We start from the raw sequence: 21,654 nt of genomic DNA, 5'->3' as shown, positions 1-21,654 counted from the left end.
GGTGTCCTCCTGCAATTCCTTCTGCTCTGAGATGTTCTGCTTTGAAACCTGACTGGTAGAGGACACTGCAGGCTTGGCCAGCTGCTGATCTGCATTCCTCAGATAAATCCCATCTGCCCTTTCCTCAGATAAAAGAAACCTCCTACGTGCTCTGGCCACACACCCCACCCTTCCTGGGAAATAATCCTCCAGGCTACGTGTCTTCCCAAAAAAACGGCTCGCCCAGCAGCAAATTCACTGTGTCACAGCTGCATTTATGTCAGCAGAGGCTCAGCCACCAAAGTTTTCCCAGGTGAGAGCCCAAAGGATTATTTCCCAGCTGTGCCAACATCCCAAGGACAAAAAGGTCACTGAGCATTTTTTAAAAGATATTTTCCAAGGTAATGCACAAAGGAAATTGTTCTGAAATGGGAAGGAAGGTGATGGATTAAAGATTAAAGCACCTGGGCAAGAGGAGCGGTGCTGTTTGTGAGGCAGAAGTTGCTGGAATGGAGCTTTATTTGGCAGAAAAGAGAAAAGCAGGTATCAATATCCCGGGCAGCCTTGCTGCTGGCTTCCTGCCACAGCTGCTTTGTGCACAGGGAGGAGCTTTTCCCCCCTCAGCCTTGGGGAATCCAGGCTCTTCCAGAAGCTCCTGGTCAGCTTTGCTCGCTGTCTGAGGTAGGAGAAAGGTCTGGAAGGGTTTTGTCATCTTCATCTCCCCTGGGAATGTGATGGGAACATCAAACCTGACCTAGAAATACAAATAAAAGTCCTGTACATTTTTTGGAACTGTTGCAGGTATTTAGAATTAAACCAACAAAAGGGGAAACAAGGCAGCCTCAGCAGCTGTTTGAGGCTTTTCCACGAATTTTTCCAAATTACCAAATCTTTGCTTTTCAGTGTCCCAAGTCCAAAGGGGAGAGTCTATCCTTGACCTCTCTAGCAGGATGAAGTTAGTTTTAAAAGCGTAGGCATCTCTTTAAAAAAGAAAAGAGCAGTATTCTGCTCACAGATGCAATTAAAGCCTTTAACCCTCCGTGAGTAATATGTTCTGGGGGACAGGGTGAGCAGGAGCTTAGGGCAGGATCCTGCCATGATTTCCAGGATCGGGTCAGCCACAGCGAGGGAGGGAGAGAAATGCAACGCCTGGCACACCCTAAAAACCCCTGGGCAGGAACGTGGGGAGTCCAGAAATCGGGGTTCATTCCTGCCTCTGCCACATCCCCCCGTTCAAGAGCTGAATCCTTTCCTCCTGGCTGCTGCGGGGAGCGATTTCACCCTCGACCCGTTCTGTGGGCCCGATAAATGAGGGTCAGAGGCCTCAGGGGCTGCCACACGCTCCGAATTCGCCGGGACAGGGGTTTTGGGTCCTTGTGGGAGGGGGAAGAGCCAATCCCCCTTCCCCCGGCCGCTCTCGGAGCCCCGGAGCCGGGCGGGGGAGGCGCCGCGGCGGGGGCGGGCCCGGGGCGGCGGGGCCGGCTCCGCACGGCGCAGGTTGAGAACCTCGTGGGCTCCGGGAATCGCCGCGAACCGAGCGGAGCGGAGCGGGCCGAGGCAGCAGCATGGCCCAGCCGCGCTGCCGCTCCGTGCTCATCACCGGCTGCAGCCGCGGCATCGGCCTGGGGCTGGTGCGGGGGCTCGCAGCCGCCAGCCCCTCCCCGGATTTGGTCTTTGCGACCTGTCGGTACCCCGAGAAGGCGCAGGTAAGCGGGGCGGGGGTGCCGGGGGTCCCCGGAGCGGGGTAGAGGGGTCGGGAGGGAGGAGAAGGCACTTCGGAAGAGCCGAACATCTGGAGCATCCCTGTGCCGGCAGCGAGAGCCCGCGCTGGGATGGAGCCGGGGCTGAGCTCCCGTCCGGGGCAGCAGCCGGGGCGGGTGGAGCCGGGACCGCGGAGCTCGCCGGAGCTGGAGCTGCGGTTTATCGATGCTCGGGAGCGTTCCCGGGAGGAGGAGAGCGAGCGGGACACGGCCGGGCAGCTGCAGCATCTCCAGCTCTTCTGCCATGCCCTTCCTTTCATCCCCGAGTTTCTCTCTGGATTTGCTGCTGGAGGTGTCTGTCCTGTCCTTCTGCAGATGTGCGCGGGCCGGAGCCCTGCAGGGGCGGCTCATCATCCCTCACAAAGCTTTCCCACCACAGCTTTCCTTCTCTCTCTCTCTCCACGGCGTGTCCGTGTGCCCAGCAGGAGCCGTGCCCCGTCTGCCTCTTTTTCTCTGCTGCACTTGGAACAAGTGAGAAAAGCCCAAAGGAGCGATGAATTAAAACACTTTTAATGCCCGTCCTGGCTGGGCAGGGCTCAGAGTTTCTGCTGGAACAGGAGCTTTTGTTACCTGCTGGTCGTGCAGCCACTTGCAGCCCTCTCTCTCTCCCATTTCAGCCCAAATCTGCTGCTGCAGCATCACAATGGTTTGGGGACTCCTGCCCCGTCCCTAAACTCCTAATAAAACACTTCCAGGCAAATTTCACACACACCTCAAACTTTTGGGAGGCCAATCGCTGCGGGTGATCGGTCACTCTGTGACCAGCAGCGTCACCTGTTGAATGGCCAGGCTGATCTCGGCTCTCCTCGGTGCGGGGGAATTTGGGCAGCGCAGCAACACGCTCAGGTCTCCATCCCCCTGCTCCTACCCTGCGCTGCTCCAGAGCTGCGGGAAGAGGAGCACTCAGCCCTCAGAGTGTCTCAAAACCCTCTGGAACGGCGTTTGGAAGGAGGATTTACCCCCACAATTGATTCCTGCATCTCCCCTGTTTCAATCAACAGGCGAATTCCCTGGCACGTGCAGAGGGAAACAAAACCCCTGTGGCTGCTCCTTCTGGGGGATTTGGCTCTTTTCAAGCAGATTGTGATCAGCAATAAACCAAACACAGCGACTTTGTTTACTGCTTAAACAACAACAACAACAAAAAAAAACCCTAAAAGGTGGCGCTCAGGATGTGGGGCAAGGGTTGGCCAGGTAACAGCAGCGGCCTGACCTTTGCTTCTCCAGGTACTTATGAAACTGAAGGAAAATACCTTAATTAAAAAAACAAACAAAAAAAACCAAAAAAAAAAACCCCAAAAAGACAAAAAACCCTCCAGCACAAAGGTACATTTAGGATATTTCTGAATGAAAGTGCAGAGAGCCAGCCCAGCGAGGCTGGGATCAGGTGCACAGCTCCTTTCAGGGCTGCTGCTGCTCCCCCCACCCCGAGCCCCTCCTGGCACCACCTGAGCAGAAATTCACTCCATCCTGTTCCCTTTTAACTCCTGTTACCCGAGCTGGCCCCGCTCCCAGCCCCGTTTCCTACGAGTGATTGCACAAGAGCCCGCTGTAGTAGCGGCACAGGAAAGCAGCAGAGACATCTGACCTGTGTGAGATGGAAATCTCCCCGCCTTGTTTGTGCTAACCCCGCTCCAGCCAGCGCTGAGGGAGCTTCTTTCTCTTTTTCGCCAAGTGGCCCCGGTGATTTTTCATCGTAATGATCTCGGATCCATTACACGGAGAAGTGAAATGGTTCCTTCGACAGGAAGGAAGAGCTTCCTAGGAAACATTACCCGGGCAAATCTCAGCACAAGTCATCACTTCTGGGCTGGGTTTTGGGGGTTTTTGGGGTTTTGTTTTGTTGTTTTGTTTTTTGGGTTTTTTTTGTCTTTTTTGTTTGATTGGTTGTGGGATTTTTCTTTTTTTTTTTGTTTTTTTTTTTCCTCTTTTTTTGGGGGGGTGTGGGTTTTTTCGTGTTTTGGGTTTTTTTGTTGTTGGTTCATTGGTTGGGTTTTGTGGGGGTTTTTTCGGTGGGTTTTTTTCTTTTGTTTTGTTTTTTTTTGGGGGGGGGGGCTTTTTTTGTGTGTGTGTGTGGTCAGTATTTCAAAACCCGGAGTAAAAAAAAAAAAAAAAAGGCTGCAAACCTGCGCAAGAAGATGAAACCAGCCTTCAGTCAGTGCAATGTGTCTGGGAAGAGTCTGGGTCACTCCTCGCTCGCGGGAGAAACCTGGAAAGCCTCTGGCAGGGTGTCTCCTGTAGGCAGGAAATTGGCCAGGAGCCACATTCCAGCAGCCCCAGCGGTGATCCTGCCGGCCACATGGGGTGCATCCTGAGCTTTTTTTTTAAATTGTTATTATTATTATTTTTTTAGGGGGGCAAGTTTTGTCCTTGGTGGATCAGGGTGGGTTTTTTTGTTCTTTGTAAGGACCTCTAGGCCATGTGCTGTGCTTTGGCAGCACATCAATAGAAACTGCAGTCAGCTGAAAACAGATTTCTAACAGATGGGTTTGGAAACTCCACAAGGAAGAGGAATCTTTACTAAAGGTATTGTGGTGGTTTCACCGGCATTATCTGCCCCATCTGCAATGCGTGGAGCTGGCACAAAAACCCTCCTGACCCTCTGAGAGAGTGTTCCCACCGGGCTGCTGGTCCTTGGGGCTGGCAGAGGGCAGGAACAGACCTGCTCCAGCCTCCAGCGCTGCCAGCCTTGGTCATGGAGCACCAAATTCACCTCTCAAAGCTTGGCTCCAGTCTCCAGCGCTGCCAGCCTTGGTCATGGAGCACCAAATGCACCTCTCAAAGCTTGGCTCCAGTCTCCAGCGCTGCCAGCCTTGGTCATGGAGCACCAAATTCATCTCTCAAAGCTTGGCTCCAGCCTCCAGCACTGCCAGCCTTGGTCATGGAGCACCAAATTCACCTCTCAAAGCTTGGCTCCAGCCTCCAGCGCTGCCAGCCTTGGTCATGGAGCACCAAATTTACCTCTCAAAGCTTGGCTCCAGTCTCCAGCACTGCCAATCTTGGTCATGGAGCACCAAATTCACCTCTCAAAGCTTGGCTCCAGCCTCCAGCGCTGCCAGCCTTGGTCATGGAGCACCAAATTCACCTCTCAAAGCTTGGCTCCAGTCTCCAGCGCTGCCAGCCTTGGTCATGGAGCACCAAATTCACCTCTCAAAGCTTGGCTCCAGTCTCCAGCGCTGCCAGCCTTGGTCATAGAGCACCAAATTCACCTCTCAAAGCTTGGCTCCAGTCTCCAGCGCTGCCAGCCTTGGTCATGGAGCACCAAATTCACCTCTCAAAGCTTGGCTCCAGTCTCCAGCGCTGCCAATCTTGGTCATGGAGCACCAAATTCACCTCTCAAAGCTTGGCTCCAGCCTCCAGCGCTGCCAGCCTTGGTCATGGAGCACCAAATTCACCTCTCAAAGCTTGGCTCCAGTCTCCAGCGCTGCCAGCCTTGGTCATGGAGCACCAAATTCATCTCTCAAAGCTTGGCTCCAGCCTCCAGCGCTGCCAGCCTTGGTCATGGAGCACCAAATTCACCTCTCAAAGCTTGGCTCCAGTCTCCAGCGCTGCCAGCCTTGGTCATGGAGCACCAAATTCACCTCTCAAAGCTTGGCTCCAGTCTCCAGCGCTGCCAGCCTTGGTCATGGAGCACCAAATTCATCTCTCAAAGCTTGGCTCCAGTCTCCAGCGCTGCCAGCCTTGGTCATGGAGCACCAAATTCACCTCTCAAAGCTTGGCTCCAGTCTCCAGCGCTGCCAATCTTGGTCATGGAGCACCAAATTCACCTCTCAAAGCTTGGCTCCAGTCTCCAGCACTGCCAATCTTGGTCATGGAGCACCAAATTCACCTCTCAAAGCTTGGCTCCAGTCTCCAGCGCTGCCAGCCTTGGTCATGGAGCACCAAATTCACCTCTCAAAGCTTGGCTCCAGCCTCCAGTGCTGCCAGCCTTGGTCATGGAGCACCAAATTCATCTCTCAAAGCTTGGCTCCAGCCTGGCAGAGCTGCTGAGGGTGGTAGGAAAGGCAAAGGTTCCGTGATTTTCTTGTAGTTTTTATTTATTTTTTCTCTTTTTTTTTCTCTCTACTTTTTCTTCTTTGCTGTCATTGACTTTGCGGTCAAATTTTGAGCACCCAGAGTTCAGGTTCACCTTGAACACCCAGAGTTCAGGTTCCTGCTCTCCAGGGACTGGCACTGCAGGCTCAGTTTGGGGTACATGAAATGGGCTTGGCCCATCTCAGACCTGTTTGTTGCACTCTGGGCTGGGAAGTTCAGGGTGTTCTTCTTTCTCTGCGCACCTGGGTCGGTGCACTTTTTTTTTCCCCCTTGACAGCAATTCAGGTGGTCTAATTTTGGTTTTCCCCCTTTTTTTTGTTGACTATATGAAAAATCCTCCTTGCTACAAGTGAGTTGTCCCCCGTTTCCTCTCCTGCATGAGAGGATGAACCTGGAGAACAGCAGCTTTGGACAGTTCCTTTAAATTCTGCTCTCCTCTGGTTTTGGCAGAGCAGCATTTTCCCGTTGCAGAACGGAGATGGGCAGAGCTTAAACTAAAAGGCTCTTAAAAAATAATCTTCCAGTTTTTAGAAGAAAAGCGATTAAATACATTTAGCTGCTGGCAAATACAATTCCATCTTGGGCAAGAATCTCGCAGCAGCGTGATGACTGAATATTTTGGAGCCCTCCAAACAGTGGACAGAGAAAAGCCCCTCGGGACTCGCCTATCCAAAGACGCCGGGGAAATCTGACTTGGCTTTCCTCTCCTCACCAGGAAAAGCAGCGCATCTCCTGTAACTCCCCAACCTTGGGGTAATGCTGAACAGCTGCAGGCTTTTGCATGTGAGCCTGTGCTGGCAGAAGTTGTGAAAGCTCGAGCTCTGGGGCTGAGGAGCTCCTAGGTGGCCTCCCCAGAACATTTGCCTAACAAATGGGCTGCAGATCACACGATAAACGAGCAGCAGGCCCGCAGGCAGCCAGATAACCACTGCCCCTCCTGGAAAAGCACCATCGGAGACTCCTCCAGCCACGCTCTGATTCCAATCTGCCTTTTCTTGGGCTGCTCCTGCGCTGACAGTGGGAGCAGCTACAAATCTCCCGGGAAATAATCCTGATGTCCCGTCTTTGCTCTCCAGATGGGCAGGCATCGCCAGGGAACCAGCACAGGCTCATGGACACAGCTGGAATTCTCCCCGCACTCCTCTTTTCTTTCTCTGCTCCTTCCTCCCCCATCCCGCTTTCCCATAAAAGGGAAAAAACTCTTTCCCTGAAGGACTTTAAAATGTCACAGCCTCAGGAGTCCGCTCTGCCACGGGGGAAGGAGGAGACGGCCACGGGGTGAATGAATCCGTGGTGCCCAGAGCTGTGGGATCTGCACGGGAGCATCTCCCGTTCCTCCTGCTCTCCCCACAGCCCCAGTGAGTTCCCAGGTGAACGAATCCCTCACTGCTCGAGTTCTCTGCAGAGCTCTGGGAAGTTTCCAGGGCTCAGTGTGCAGTTTTCCCTCGCTCTAGAGCAGGAGATTTTTACAAACTGTGCCTCGTTCCCTTGTCAGACGCGGAGCTCTCTCTGCTCACTGTCAGCTCTGGGGCTTGTTCTTCCCTTTTACACATATTTGAGCCATGCGCTTTGCAACTGGGAACGGCAGCTGAGTGATCTGTGCGCCAGATACATCAAGCAGAGGGGGCATTTCTGGATATATATCAGGCAGAGAGGGCATTCTCCAAGTCTTTCTAATATTGCAGAGTTGTTTAGTTTGATGGTTTCGTTTCCTGGAAGTGTTTTACACTTCCTGCAGCAGCAAGGTCTGGCTCTGCTGGAGTCAGAGGAGGGCTGTGGGTCAGGGCAGTGCTGGGGAAGCTGCTCCAGGGTTGAGCTGGCTGTACACCGTGATACTGAGAAGCTGTCTCAGAGGGACACAGAAGAATAGGATCCACCTCTGGCTTTGTCCCGAGCGCGAGCAGGACGAGGTGAAGGATTCCCAAGCACCTCTATCCTGCCCGCGGGCTGTGTTTGTTTGGCTTGATTGCTTCCAACTGGCTGAGTGCGGCCGGGCCCTTTCCAAGAGCCGTAACTGAAGTGGATAACGCTTTCATAAAGAAGGCAAAGTAAATCTTGCTAAATGACAAAGACAACAAAACATTCCTGGTGGAAATCTAGCAATAAATACCCCGTGTGCTGACGAGTCTGTGTCTGGAGCCCCGAGTGCCAGAGGATCTTGTTTAAATCAGACTAGGCTGACTCTTTGTTAATGGTAATTAAAAAGCAGCGAGCAGGAAACAACTGATGCTAATCGGAGTTTAATTCTTGTCTTGGACTCCCCACGAGTTGATTCTCGGGGGTGATTGTTCAGGTGCAGAGCACTTCTGCAGCTACTACGCTAAATAAACACAGTGTCTGGGGCTTGTGTTGTGGCTTTTTTTGTTGGGTTTTGTTTGTCTTGTTTGTTTTTAAATTATCTGTCACAGCACACTAATTAAAAATGACTTAGCTGGGATATGTTGGCTGTACCTACTTATCTCAGTCCTCCTTTTCTCATGTTCCTTCTAGTCACAGGAGAGGGGAAAATAGGCTTTCCTGCAATTTTTAGATGTTCTAACTGGATTTTTCAGCTTGTATCAGGTGTAACGTTCTTGAAGACCAAAGCTGTGTAGATCAGCTTTGTGCCTGCGAGCTGCTTCTCAGAAATTTAAACCCCTGAAGTGGGAGCCACTTGTTAACTAAGTAATTAACTGGAAAACCCATTGAATTTTAAACCTAATTTGCACGCAGCTATTGTGATTTCATGCTGTCTGTGTACTGGAGAACGCTGCAGCTCTTAATTGAAAATATTGCTCACTCACTTCAGAAGCCTCTCAGTTGCTACTCAAAGCAACTCCGGCCTTTCAGCAGGAGTTGGTAGCTCCTTTCTGTCGGGGAGTAAAGCACAAAAATAAACGAACTATAAATAAACGGGCAAACCTTGAGAAGCCAGAGAGCTCCTGGAGTTTGTTATGCACTCAGTGATAGTGTCAAACCGAAATCCAGTGACAGGCACAGAATTACTGCGGGCCTTGACACGGCAGAGCTGTTTCATCCTGGGCCATCAATAAACAAGGCGGTGTGTTCTGGGTTGTTAATTTATGGAAATCTGTCCCACCAAGCCCTGTCCAAAGCAAGGAATGTCTTCTGGTTTTGTGCTTCTGACTTGTTTTTCCTTCCCCCTCCCCTTAATAGCCTTAACTGCAGTTGTAGATTGGCCTCGGAGGGAGAACAAATCTCCCAAACGAGCCTGGAGAGAGCCCTGCAGGGCCTGATGTGAGATAAAAGATGTGATCCATCAGGGTTTGTCGGAGGACACCGAGTCCCTAAAGCGTCTCCAGGGGTAGAGAAGGATTCTTTCCACACCTGCCCTCCTGACCCCTATTCCCAAAGGGCTTCTAAAGAAAGGGATTTGCTGGGGCTGGAATGTTTGGCCAGGTTGCCGCGTCTCCTGAACATGACTGGGAATGTGGAATCCATCTGCTGTGTTTGGCCACACTTCCCACTTGGCTCCGTGGCACAGAAACCTGAGTATTCCTGCAGGGCCCATAAATCTGATGTGGACGCGCTTTGTGCAGCCGGAACACCGGAGAGCACGGACTGTCTGCAGGAACACCAGCCTGCTGTGCTGACAGGCACAGGAGATCTTCCAGCAGGGAGGGAACTGTTCTCCCGTGCCTGGGATTCTGATTTCAGGGTGGGCTTCACCTCCACTTACAAGAACTGACGCTAACGAGGCTGCTGGGGAAACGCAATTCCCATGGGGAGCTTCTCCTGCAAACAGGAATTCCAAATGGCTTTTCTAAAGCGTTCCTGCTGCCCTGAAGGGATGTCCAGCACTGGCTGAGCTTCAGGAGAATCAGGCTTTTCTTACAGAACTGGGGAGGCGCTGGATTTTTACTGCAATGCTGAGAACTGAGCACTAAAACTGAGAAATATCCCACTAAAAATCCAGCACGCTGGAGTCTGGGCTAAGCAGGGGAAGAGTCCAATTTCTTGATCTGGCCATTAGGAAAGCTGCTCAGCAGGCTGGAAAACAAAGGAGAATCGCTGCCCTCAGTCCAGTCATGAAAATAGTTCAGTTGCAAATCTGGAGGTGCAGAATTCAAAGTGATTTATGTAATAGCCATGAAGATATATATTTTATATATTTTATATATATATAAAATAAAAATTATTCTTCCTAGGAACTGCAGCAGCTTAGCAAGCAATACAGCAACATCAAGCTCCTGCAGCTGGGTGAGTAAAAGGCTTTATTTCAAATTTGTTCGGCTTAGGTGAGAGCATCTTAAAAAATTGGTCTCCTGAGTGATCAGTGGCTGGGCACGATCTCCAGGAGCTGAAAACCATCTTTAGATGTCACTGGCGAAATGTGATTCTGTAAAACCTGGGCATTTTCACCTGCGTGCTGCCCGAAGTGAGCCTCAGCTTTGGTTTGGCAGGGGTTGTGTCGTGCCAGGCACACCCTGAAGCCTGCACTGTTCACTTGGGGCTCCTCCTGCCTCCTCTGTGCAGATGTGGTCTGTGAGAACAGCATCAAGAAGGTGGTCAAGGAAGTGGAAGAAATTGTGGGAGACAAAGGCCTGAACTGCCTCATCAACAACGCTGGCATCAACGTGCTCGCCTCGCTGGAGGAGGTGACGGCAGAGACCATGCTCACCATCTATGAAACCAACACCGTTGCCCAGCTGATGGTCACCAAGGTAAGGACTGGGAGGGGTGGGCTTTATCTGGGGCTTCTCCACCCCTGAGCTGCACTTGTCCGGGTGTTTGTCCCCTTGGAGCCGCACAGGGACAGTTCTGACATGGAGCTGCCTGTCTGGAGAGCAGCCAGAGCTGCTGTTTGTGGTGTGGGGTCACTTCACGGCAGGTGGGCACAGGAGGCTGCTGGAGGAAACTTTCCCCTGGCCCCTGTGTCTGAGGAGCCACCACCACCTTGTGCTGGTGGCACAGAGCTGCACTGGCATTCCTGCTTTGAGTGAGGGAATGATCCAACCCCAGCCCAAATCACCGAATTAAAGCAAGCTCTGGTTTTCACAGGCGTTCCTGCCGCTGCTGAGGAAGGCAGCGCAGCTGGGCACTGGAATGGGCTGTCACAGAGCTGCCATCATCAACATGTCCTCTCTGGCTGCCTCCATGCAGCTCGTCCAGGCAAACGAGATGTTCCTCAAGGTCTATCCCTACAGGATAGCAAAGGTTTGTGGGCTCCCCTGGGCTGAGGGCAGGTAGAGACCACGCTGACCTTAGGAAGGGCTGTAGCACCTCTGTGGGCACAAAAAGTGTTCTTCTTGTTCTTCCCCTGTGCTTGGCACTGCTGAGGCCACACCTCGAGTGCTGTGTCCAGCTCTGGCCCCTCAGTTTAGGAAGGACATTGAGGTTGGTGAGGGGCTGGGAACACAAACCCTGTGAGGAACAGCTGAGGGAGCTGGGGTTGTTTATCCTGGAGAAAAGGAGACTCAGGGGTGACCCGATCACTCTCCGCAACTCCTTGCAAGGTGATTGTATCAGGTGGGAGTTGGTCTGTTTCTCCAGACAACGACTGACAGAACGAGAGGACACAGTCTCAGGCTGCGCCAAGGAGAATTTAGGTTGGATATTAGGAAAAAGTTTTTTATAGAAAAAGTGATAAAGTGTTGGAATGGTCTGGCTGGGGAGATGGTGGAGTCACCATCCCTGGATGTGTTTAAAGAAAGGCTGGATGTGGCACTCAGTGCCAGGGTTTAGTTGAGATGTCGGGGCTGGGTTGGACTCAATGATCCTGAAGGTCTCTCCCAGCCTGGTGATTTTGTGAATTCTGTGATTCACGTGGGTGGGAATGGGAGCTGTGGAACACTGCACCTGGAGCAACTTCTGGAGAACAGGCTCCCAAGTCCCCGCTCCGATACAGATCTGCTCCTGAGGGATTTGGCATTCAGGGAAGAGCTGATGCCATCGAGTGTGGGTTCCATCAGCTGTGCTCCTGTCCTGTCCAAGCGAGAGAGCAGGCAGGAAACTCAACAAAAGGTGTGCTGACCTGTACATGGTGAGGGAAGTTAGTGACAGGTGGGATTTTTAGTTTTCTCACATCCAGAGATTGAGTTTGTACAGATAGTCAGGATCACACATACAGTTTCTCCTACACCACCTACTCATAAGCTGTTAAATGCTTGTTCTCCCTGTTCAGAAGTAAACGAATGTTTGTGTAGTGATTAGTGCAGAAAAACATAGTCCTTATGTCAATATTATTCTCCTCACAGCTCCTGAGGCGTTTCAAATGCTACTTAATCTTCCATTATAACTTAGTTTCGTCTTTGGGCAGTAAATTTGTGGCTGTAGATCTTTCAGAGTTCCCAGGAAGTCTGGATGAGTTATTGAGAACTTCTTCCTGCCTCTCCCCGTGCCAGGAAAGAGCAGGGTGGAAGGGAGGTGCCCCCCAGCTGGGCTCGAGGTCTTGCTCAAGGCTCATGAGCAGCACATTAATCGGTGGTTTCCACTCCTGCAGACTGCACTGAACATGATCACCCGGTGCCTCGCTGCAGACTTGAAATCGGACGGAATTCTCTGCATTTCCTTGCACCCAGGCTGGCTTCAGACAGACATGGGTGGAAACATGGTGAGTGCCAGCGCTGCAGATGTCACAGTGGGGCTCCCCTGCTGTCCCAACCCCCTGGTTGTACACCCCCCTGTGCTGTGACACACAAAAACACGTCCCCCTTCGTTCTAGAACCTCCTTAAATATATTTAATTGTCTTCTGCAGGATATTCCCAGTAATGACCTAAGCTTGATTCATTCCAGGCTCCCATGCAGGTGCAGGAGGCTATCCCAGGTATTCTCTCTGTTCTGGACCGTCTCGGTGAAAAAGAAAATGGTTCTTTCCTGGACTGGCAAGGGGAAACTCTGCCGTGGTAGAAGCGCACAGAAGTCTACAGGAGCAGCTCCTCAGTCACAATTTAACCTTGCCACTCCTGTCTGTGTCTCTAGGGTATTTTTACACGCTTCTCAAAGTAGCCAGTCTGACACTCAGCATCTCTCTCAAGGTGTATTTGGAAAGCAAAGTGGCTGAGCCTTTCACTTGGTATTGCTACTGCTCTGCTCTAATGCTTCCTGCAAACACTACTGTGCTCTCGGTGATGGGCATCTCCTGGAATGGATTCAAACCTGCAGGTTAAATCCGCGGGCTGCTGGTTCCTTTTCACTTCCAAACCCCAAGTGGGCTTCGGGCTCTTTGCAGAGTTAAATGAGCTGACCTCAGAGTAAGGCCAGTGTGGGATGGTCTCTGTCAGATTCCAGTACACTCAGTTATCTCCGGAAAAAATCTCCTTTGATTTCTTTTGTTCCTAGCTGAGCCGAGGCTGAAATTGCCCAGCTCTAAACCAAGGGAATTTGGTACTTCTGTGGATTCCGTGGCAAACTCTGAGTGTGCCCAGGTGGCCAGTGTACACCAGGCACTTGCTTTGTTCCCAGTGGGTGACTAACAGCCTGATATGGGGGTGGGACTGTTGTTTTGTACATAAACTCCTGAAGTGTCTTCAATAAAGTCTTGATTAAACAGTCTGTTTACCAAAGTGTTTACTTCATTTAATTTCTCCTCATAGGTTTCTCTTTCCTGACAAGGGGAACTTTATTCCTACTTTTCAGGAAGAAACTCCAACCCATGCTAACCTTTCAGGGTAGCTGGGTTTTGACACAGTGGGGTGTACCTAAAACAGAGACGGGCCCTTGTTCTGGTCTGAAATACTAAAAGCAGCTGGTGAATAAATCTCTTGTGTTCTGGCTGAGGTAGGTATAAAAGCAAAGAGCCCTTTGAAGTCTGGGATTGGCTTCAACATCCTTCCCTCATGCCAGCTGATTAGACACTTTCATGCTGTGCCAAGGTGGTGGGTTCCTGTGGCGAGCAGGAGAAGACAAACAACAGCCAGGTAAGGGGAGAGGACAGGTGTGGCTGTCCCTGGACAGCAGCCACCGGGACCTGCCCCCGGATGCAGACAAGGGTGTGGCAGGGAGAGGTGTCTGTGTGCCTTCCATGATCCCTGCATCAACGGGGATCACTGTAACAGCATCACAGAATCCTTCTCGGAATCCTTCACAGAACCCTTCACAGAATCACGGAACCCTTCACAGAATCCCTGAATTGTTTAGGTTGGAAAATCCCTGCACCAGCAGCGACAGGCTCACTGTAACAGCATCACAGAATCCTTCTCGGAATCCTTCATAGAACCCTTCACAGAATCACAGAACCCTTCACAGAATCCCTGAATTGTTTAGGCTGGAAAATCCCTGCATCAGCAGCGACAGGCTCACTGTAACAGCATCACAGAATCCTTCTCGGAATCCTTCACAGAATCCTTCACAGAATCCTTCACAGAACCCTTCACAGAATCCTTCACAGAATCCTTCACAGAATCACAGAACCCTTCACAGAATCCCTGAATTGTTTAGGTTGGAAAATCCCTGCATCAGCAGGGACAGGCTCACTGTAACAGCATCACAGAATCCTGCACAGAATCCTGCACAGAATCCTTCACAGAATCACAGAACCCTTCGCGGGATCCCTGAATTGTTTAGGTTGGAAAATCCCTGCATCAGCAGGGACAGGCTCACTGTAACAGCATCACAGAATCCTTCACAGAATCCTGCACAGAATCCTTCACAGAATCACAGAACCCTTCGCGGGATCCCTGAATTGTTTAGGTTGGAAAATCCCTGCATCAGCAGGGACAGGCTCACTGTAACAGCATCACAGAATCCTTCACAGAATCCTGCACAGAATCACAGAACCCTTCGCAGGATCCCTGAATTGTTTAGGTTGGAAAATCCCTGGATCAGCAGTGACAGGCTCACTGTAACAGCATCACAGAATCCTTCACAGAATCACAGAACTCTTTAGGTTGGAAAAGCCCATCAAGCCCAACATGTGACCGATCCCCACCTTGTCACCCAGCCCAGAGCACTGAGTGCCACGTCCAGCCGTTCCCTGGGCACCTCCAGGGATGGAGACTCCACCATGTTCCCATACTTAACAACCCTTTCCGTGAAGAAATTCCTCCCGATGCCCAAAACTCCTCCCGATGTGGCTCTTTGTGCCACACTTCCCTGCTCAAACAGGTTTTAGTGAGGTGTTCCTGTGACTCAGCAGGTGAACACATCCCAGCCACCAATTTTCCACGTGTGGCTGAGGTCTCCGTGCAAACCGGTGGGTGAGGGACACGCCTGGGTGGAACTGGTTGAAGGATTTAATTTGGAGCAAAGCTGGAGAAGGAGCCCCAGGAGAGGCTGAGGGAGCTGTGAGGGCTCAGCCTGGAGAAAACGAAGCTCAGGGGGGACCTTGTGGCTCTGCAAAGTCCCCGACAGGAGGGGACAGGGAACAGGGACGGGAGGAGAGGGAACGGCCTCAATTGCACCAGGAGAGGTTTAGGTTGGATGCTCAGAAAAATTTCCTCATGGGAAGGTGGAAAAGCACTGGAATGTGCTGTGAAGGACCATGAAGGACCACGAGGGGCCGTGAGGGAGCATGAAGGATCATGATGGACCATGAAGGACCAGGAGGGACCGAGATGGGCACTTTGAGGGATCATGAGGGGCTGTGAGGGAACCATGAATGACTGTGAAGGACCATGAGGGACCAAAACTTGCACACTGAGAGATCATGAGGGATCGTGAAGGACCATGAGAGACCAGCACTGGTACCTTGAGGGTTCCTGAGGGGCCATGAAGGATCATGAGGGACCGAAACTGGCATTTTGAGGGCTCCTGAGGGGCCTCAAGGGGACCACGAAGGGCCATAAAGGCCCTTAAGGGACCGAGACCAGCACCTTGAGGGATCCTGAGAGGATGTGAGGGGACCACGAAGGGCCGTAAAGGCCCTTAAGGGACTGAGACCGGCACTCTGATGGATCCTGAGGGGCCATGAGGGACCACGAAGCCCCACAGCAGACCGAGACCGGCACCGTGAGGGATCCTGAGAGGCCATGAGGGATCGTGAAGGGCCATAAAGACCCGTCAGGGACCAAGACCAGCACTTTGAAGGATCCTGAGGGACCATGAGGGGCCATGAAGGACCAATAAGCGCCGCGAGGAACCGGGCGGGGACCTTGTGGAGCCCTGAGGGGCCGTGAGGGGCCGTGAGGGGCCGTGAGGGGCCGCCAGGGGGCGCCGCGGCCGGCCGGAACTTCCGGTGGCGGCGGGGCCGGTGGGTGATGGCGGCCGCGGCGGCGGGGCCGTGAGGGGAGGGCGAGAGCGGCGGCCCGGGGGCTCCGTGAGGGCTCCGTGAGGGCTCCGTGAGGGCTCTGCCCGGGGCGGGGCAGCGCCGGCACTGCCGGGAGGGCTGAGGGGAAAGAGGCGGCCCCTCGGTGGCGGCTCGTTCTTAGGCCGCGCGGCTGCTCCTCCCGGCCTCAGGGAGGAATCGGGCCGTGCCAGGGAGCTCGGCTGGAGTTCCCGTGGTTTTTAAAGTTAAAACAGCCCAAGCATTATTAATAAATCGCCTCTGTGGCTAAACTTCCCCGGTGCTTGACCCCCACAGGGTAAAACCAGGAGGGTGTTTAGGGTCTCAGCTCGTCTTTTGGGGGGTATGAGGTTGAACAGGGAAGGTTTTTATAAAGCTGCATGTTTGCATCGCTGAATAAATGTTCTTATTTGAACAGTCATTGCTGGCTCTGCCGGTGAACAAAGTGAAACAAAATGTTAATATCACGGCTGAGTTCCCAGTTACTGAAGGCTTCGAGAATTGCAGGTAAATTGGTGTTGTGTGAGCGAGTTTTCTCTTTGTTTGGGTTTATTCTCGGGGCTCCCAGAAGTTTCTTTTCCACCGAGCAGCGCAGGAGGGAGGAGGCTGTCGTTGAGTCAGTGGTTGTAAAATGTTTTTATGTCTCTGATTTAGTACATGAGTATGTTGTGGCTTTAGTTTAACCTGTTTTAATCCTAGAAGATTCCCTAGGAGCAGAGAGGTTTGATACAGCAAACACTCCCTTACCATTCCAGATTGATTTTCTATCAGAAAATGCAAAAACATTCCACTTGATGGAATCATGGAGAGGTTTGAGTTGGAAGGGACCTTAAAGACCAGGGAATTCCAACTCCTGCTGGGCAGGGACACCTCCTGGTGAAGGAGAACCTTGAAGACCAGGGAATTCCAACCCTTCTAGTGAAGGAAAACTTTAAAGACCAGGGAATTCCAACCCTTCTAGTGAAGGAGAACTTTAAAGACCAGGGAATTCCAGCCCCTTCCAGTGATGGAGAACCTCCACCCTGCTCTGCCTGGGTGACCTGGGCAGCTTACCCCGTGAAGTGTAACATATTTTAAACATATTTTAACACATTTTTAACATTACAGCGTTGTAGTCGAAAGCGCAAATTGAAAATCCCTCCATGTCACTTTTGTGATGACGATACAAACTCCTGTGAGCGTTTCCTCGTTCTGGCCAGAGCTGCCTGGTGCTTTGAGAGCTGGGCAGAGCTTTCCTCCTGCTCCCTCCTGCTGGCAAATTCTGCTTTTTTAAGTGCAATCCCTTTTCTCTCCCTAAGGCCACCTCCTGCCCAAGTCAGTGTCCTCCTTCCTCTGCTGCCGCTCTCTGTCTGCACACTACAGCACCCAGCCCTCCAACACCAGCGGGGCCCAGCCCCAGCAGTGGCACACTCTGGACCCTGAGCTGGAGGAGATCCTGATTCCCAGGAAACTCTCCATCAGCCCTTTGGAGAGCTGGCTGACTGTCAGGTACTCCCTGCCCAAAGCTGAGGAAGAAGCCAGCCATGAAACCCCTCAGCCCTCAGAGTGTCCCCCTGCTGTGGGGACAGGGGATGTGGAGGAAGGAGAGGGAACCCTGCGTGACAAAGTGCAGTGCAGGAATGTCCTCAAGATCCGCAGGAGGAAAATGAACAGGCACAAGTACAAGAAGCTGCTCAAGAGGAGGAAGTTCATCCGCAGGAAGATAAAGGAGGGGCGCAAGAGGAGGCGTCAGGTGAGCTCAGGGGAGGGGGAGAAGTGACAGAAATGTGCCCCCACACACATCAAACCAGCCTCTCTTCAGGATTTTAGTGGATTTAGGGGTAAATGGGCCTGAATTAATTCAGATTTAGCCTCAAGCTGTGCCAGGAGAGGCTCAGGCTGGACAGCAGCAGGAATTTCTCCGTGGAAAAGGCGTCCAGGGAGGTTTGGAGTGCCCATCCCTGGATGTGACACTCAGTGCAGAGTGACAGGGTGGACATCAGCCACAGCTGGCTCAATGATCTCACAGGTCTTTCCCTCAGTGATCCTGTGATTCCAAACACAAGTGTGATCATTGCTGGGCATAACTTCCCTTCCATGACGGTACTTTATAAATAGGTGTGATTAACGGAGATGAATTTAGCATTTGTGTGAAGGATCAATGCTTGCGCCAACCCTGGACCAAGGGAAGTGCTTTAATCTTAATTTCTTCCCTTTCTTGCCACCATCCTCAAGTGCTTCTTACTCTATTTTTTATATATAGGAGCCTTTTACTTCCTTTAGTCAAAGGGGTGAGGAAAGACATTCAAGCTGGGGGTGTTGTCCTTCAGCACTGCCTTTTATGGGATGTAATTTAGTTAATTCTCCAGGAATTCTCACCTTGCCCAGATGCAAATTGGGCTTAACTGTAATTCCACTTTGCAATTTGCAGTGAACTCTAAAATCCTCTTATTTTCCTTACCATTCCATTGTCCACCTTCTCAGTTTTCCTTGCACAGGACTTTTAAAATGACACTACCAAAGTGCTTGTGCATTTTCGTGTCTTCTGATGTATTTTCTGCAGTAAAATTCAATATTTTGACACTTAACACTTTTGTTTCCTCTGTGTGTGTTACACCTACACTGGCCTTGGGACACGTGGGCAGTGGCTGTTGCTTCTAAGCTGTGCTAACACTTTTTTTCTCTTTTTTTTTTTTTTTTTTCCTGTTTTAGATAAAATTTGAGAAAGATTTGGAGCGCATCTGGAAAAAAGCTGGCTTGAAAAGTGCTCCTGCTGGCTGGCAAACCCCCAAGATCTACCTGAGGAGTTCCAGGAGATGAAAAAAAAAACAAACCACCCCACCTGTCACAAAATTTTAACCTGCAATTGTAATTAAAAACCAAATATTTAAGTATGTTGATGACATCTCACCTTTTTCTGATCGTGATGAAAATAATAGGAAGGAATTTTCCAAGGACAAACTGGCAGCTTTTCCTCCCCAAAGGAGAGGTTTGAGCTCTTTTCCTGGTGGTTTGGCACTGCTGTCCTGTGATCATTGCTGAATTTCTGAAGTTTTCCCTCATCGCTTTGAGGACCTAAGACAAACCAGGTGTGGGAGATGGGATCAGCGAAAGAATTCCTGCTGTTTGTGTGGCACAAACCTTTGGAAAAGTTCATTTCTGAGCTGAATTCTTTCCCAGCCTTACTGCAGAAAGGTTGGGGGTTTTCCTGAGTGTTGTGGTGGGATGGGAATTGGATCCGAATTCCATGAAATCTACCTGCAAGAGCTTTTGTTGTCTCTCTGCCTTTGTGTGCACGTGCCTTGGGCATTGTCAGCATCCTTAAAGGGCACATTTATTTTTTGTGTTCTGTTTTGTGTTAATAAAAAATGGTTATTTTTGCCTCTGACTGACCCTTGTCGTGTAGAACATCCAGATGTTGGTCAAAGCAGAAGCTCAGAGCTAATTATTCATTAACTACAAAAAACTTTTGTGCCTGGGACAAACAAGCCTGATACAATCAGCTGGTTTTGCATGGTTGAAGAGAGTTGTGAAAGCTGTGAAAAATAAACCCCGACAGAGAATTTCTTATCTGGGTTCTGCTTTGGGTTCTGCTTTTCTTTTTGGGGGGTTTGAGGCAGTTCTGGGGTGGTTCAATGGGATTTCACTTTTGTGTTTTGGCAAAGAGATGGGCTGGGCTGAGGGGGGAAAAAGAATGAGCTCCTTCAGGCTGAGAGAACTCCCTGAAAACGATTCCCTTTTTTCCTGCTAGGAGAGAATAAACTGAAAGGGAGGAAAATAATCTCTGGAAATCATTGCTATAAGTTTAGGACATCCTGAGCCACAGCTTCTCTGGGCCTCTCCACCCGTCACAGGCAAGAATTCCTTCCTAACATCTGAAATCTCTCAGGATTTGTGTTTTCCTGGCAGGAAAACTCTGTTTTTCAAGGCACTTCATCAGGTTTTACACCCCAGGGCTGTGTCAACTCCTTTTAATGTTCTTGACCACGGGGATGGAATTTGAAACCCACTTTACTGAACAATCAGGGAGATGGAAAGTGCCCCTGATTTTCTGTAGAGGGAGCAGGAGTCCAGGATATACTCACAAAGCTTTATCAGCTCTTCCTCTCCAAAATATCTGCATCCCATTGAATCTGCACGCTTAGCAAAGGTTTGTGTGCATGGACAGCTGTGGTAACACAAAAAAATCTACAAAGAGGAAAGCTTTGACTTAAAATCCCCCCAGATATTGAAGATTTCCATTATTTTGCTGTTCTGAGAGAGAGGAAATGGTTGAAAACCAGACAAATTCATGGTGTTCATTACAGAGCTTGGAGGTAACTGGTGAGGTGGTGATTTTATGTCACTCACTGGAAAGGTCCCTCAAAACTGGGATATAAATCAAATGTCTCTCCTCTTTTCCCTAATTCTTGGATTCCATGCACTGAACTGCAGGCAGCAAGCTCAGCTGGACAGAACAAATTCAGTTTTCTCTCAGTGGTCAGGTTTGTGCTGGAATGAAGTTGCTCTAAAATAGGAAATCAGCTGACTTGGAGGGGATGAAGACTCTGAATGTTGTTTCTCTGAACCAAATCCCATTGCAAACGTGGAGGGTGTTGCCCCATTTTGGAAAGCTCAGACCCCAGCAATGTGGTGGCAGTGGCAAAAACACCATTTCTTTTTAATATTCTTCCTGTTGTTTTGGCTTCTGATAGCTGCTGTGCCTAAAACCTGGCTTTTTGGGGCATCTTTTGGGTTTTTCCAGGCTTTTTGGGGCATATTTTTGGGGTTTTTGTGCATGTGTGTGGTTTATTTCTATTTGAGGTTTTTGTTGTTGTTTGTGGGGTTTTGTTTGCTTTGGGTTTGGTTTTTTTAGTTGGTTGTTTGGTTTTGTTTTGGGTTTTTTTGCCATCAGAGGGAGAGGACAGGGGTGATGCCTCCTCCTTTGGCTGCTGGAGGATTTCTCTGCAAAAAAAAGAACAAACTGAATTGTTCTGATATTTTTATTGTGATATTTTTCTTTCTTCCATTAATAACCTGCAGTCTCAAAAGGGAGTAAATCAACCAATATCAGGGGATGTTTATGAGCATTTAGTGTACAAAACCACCTTTCAGGGAATTCACAGGACATGAGCACCATTAATAATTACTAATTAAACCCATTAATAATTCCTGAGCAGGAACAGTGGGCACCTTCCCACCTCTGAGCTCATGCCCTGTTAAATGGGGCGCTTTGATGTGAAAAAGCAAAATGTTGGTGTACATTGGCTCCTGCTCCTTCTCAAATCCTGCAGCCAGCTCAGCTTTGGTGGGACTGATCCCTGATCCGAGAGCCTCCAAATTTAACAAACCAGGCTTGTTCCCAGCAGCTGCAAACCTGGCTGAGGTGAAATTCCTCATCTGCCAAACAGCACCTGGGGCTGGACTCCAAATGCCATCTTTTGCTTTTCACCATTCACGCTGTTCTCTGTTTTCCAGGAAAACATCCTGCTTTTGGGGTCATTTGGGCTGAACCTCTCCAAAAATAACAGCACTCTGTACCCAGTCTGGAGCATTTTGAAGAGCTGAAAATGGGTTTAAAAAGTTGGTTTTTTGGTTTGTTTTTTTTTTTTTTTTTTTTTTTTTTCTCCCCTGCTGCTTTTGAAATAAATAAATAAAAATGTCAATGAGTGCAGCTCCTGTAAACATCTGAGGTAGCTTGGAGCAAACACAGGGGTGCTGGTTTTCCTGTGGAAGAATCCATTCTTGTTTGACTTTCC

At 50.4% G+C, this 21,654-nt stretch overlaps 2 protein-coding genes across 3 annotated transcripts; both read left to right on the top strand.

The window, feature by feature from the left end:
• The first annotated feature begins 1,444 nt into the window (after positions 1–1,444).
• On the top strand, positions 1,445–13,266 carry LOC136300674 (C-signal-like). The gene is made up of 6 exons (XM_066203229.1): positions 1,445–1,685; positions 9,923–9,974; positions 10,251–10,438; positions 10,776–10,931; positions 12,217–12,327; positions 12,511–13,266. The coding sequence occupies exons 1-6, from the start codon at positions 1,545–1,547 to the stop codon at positions 12,622–12,624; spliced, it is 762 nt and encodes a 253-aa protein (XP_066059326.1). The 5' UTR covers positions 1,445–1,544; the 3' UTR covers positions 12,625–13,266.
• A 2,554-nt stretch (positions 13,267–15,820) lies between these two features.
• Positions 15,821–19,304, top strand: AURKAIP1 (aurora kinase A interacting protein 1). Of its 2 annotated transcripts, none has more exons than XM_066203111.1 (4): positions 15,821–15,904; positions 16,356–16,444; positions 17,236–17,669; positions 18,629–19,304. In XM_066203111.1, the coding sequence occupies exons 2-4, from the start codon at positions 16,393–16,395 to the stop codon at positions 18,734–18,736; spliced, it is 594 nt and encodes a 197-aa protein (XP_066059208.1). In that variant the 5' UTR covers positions 15,821–15,904; positions 16,356–16,392; the 3' UTR covers positions 18,737–19,304. The 2 variants fall into 2 exon arrangements, with proteins under 2 accessions (XP_066059208.1, XP_066059209.1); XM_066203112.1 differs by lacking the exon at positions 15,821–15,904 and adding an exon at positions 15,923–15,936 and having other exon boundaries at positions 16,357–16,444.
• Positions 19,305–21,654: the final 2,350 nt, after the last annotated feature.

The sequence above is a fragment of the Chamaea fasciata genome, unplaced genomic scaffold (genome assembly GCF_029207755.1).
Source record: "Chamaea fasciata isolate MVZ Bird 193981 ecotype frontalis unplaced genomic scaffold, bChaFas1.0.hap1 SCAF_23, whole genome shotgun sequence".
NCBI lineage: Eukaryota > Metazoa > Chordata > Aves > Passeriformes > Sylviidae > Chamaea > Chamaea fasciata.
The sequence above is the reverse complement of the archived record's forward strand: the minus strand, read 5'-3'. Positions and strand labels throughout refer to the sequence as shown.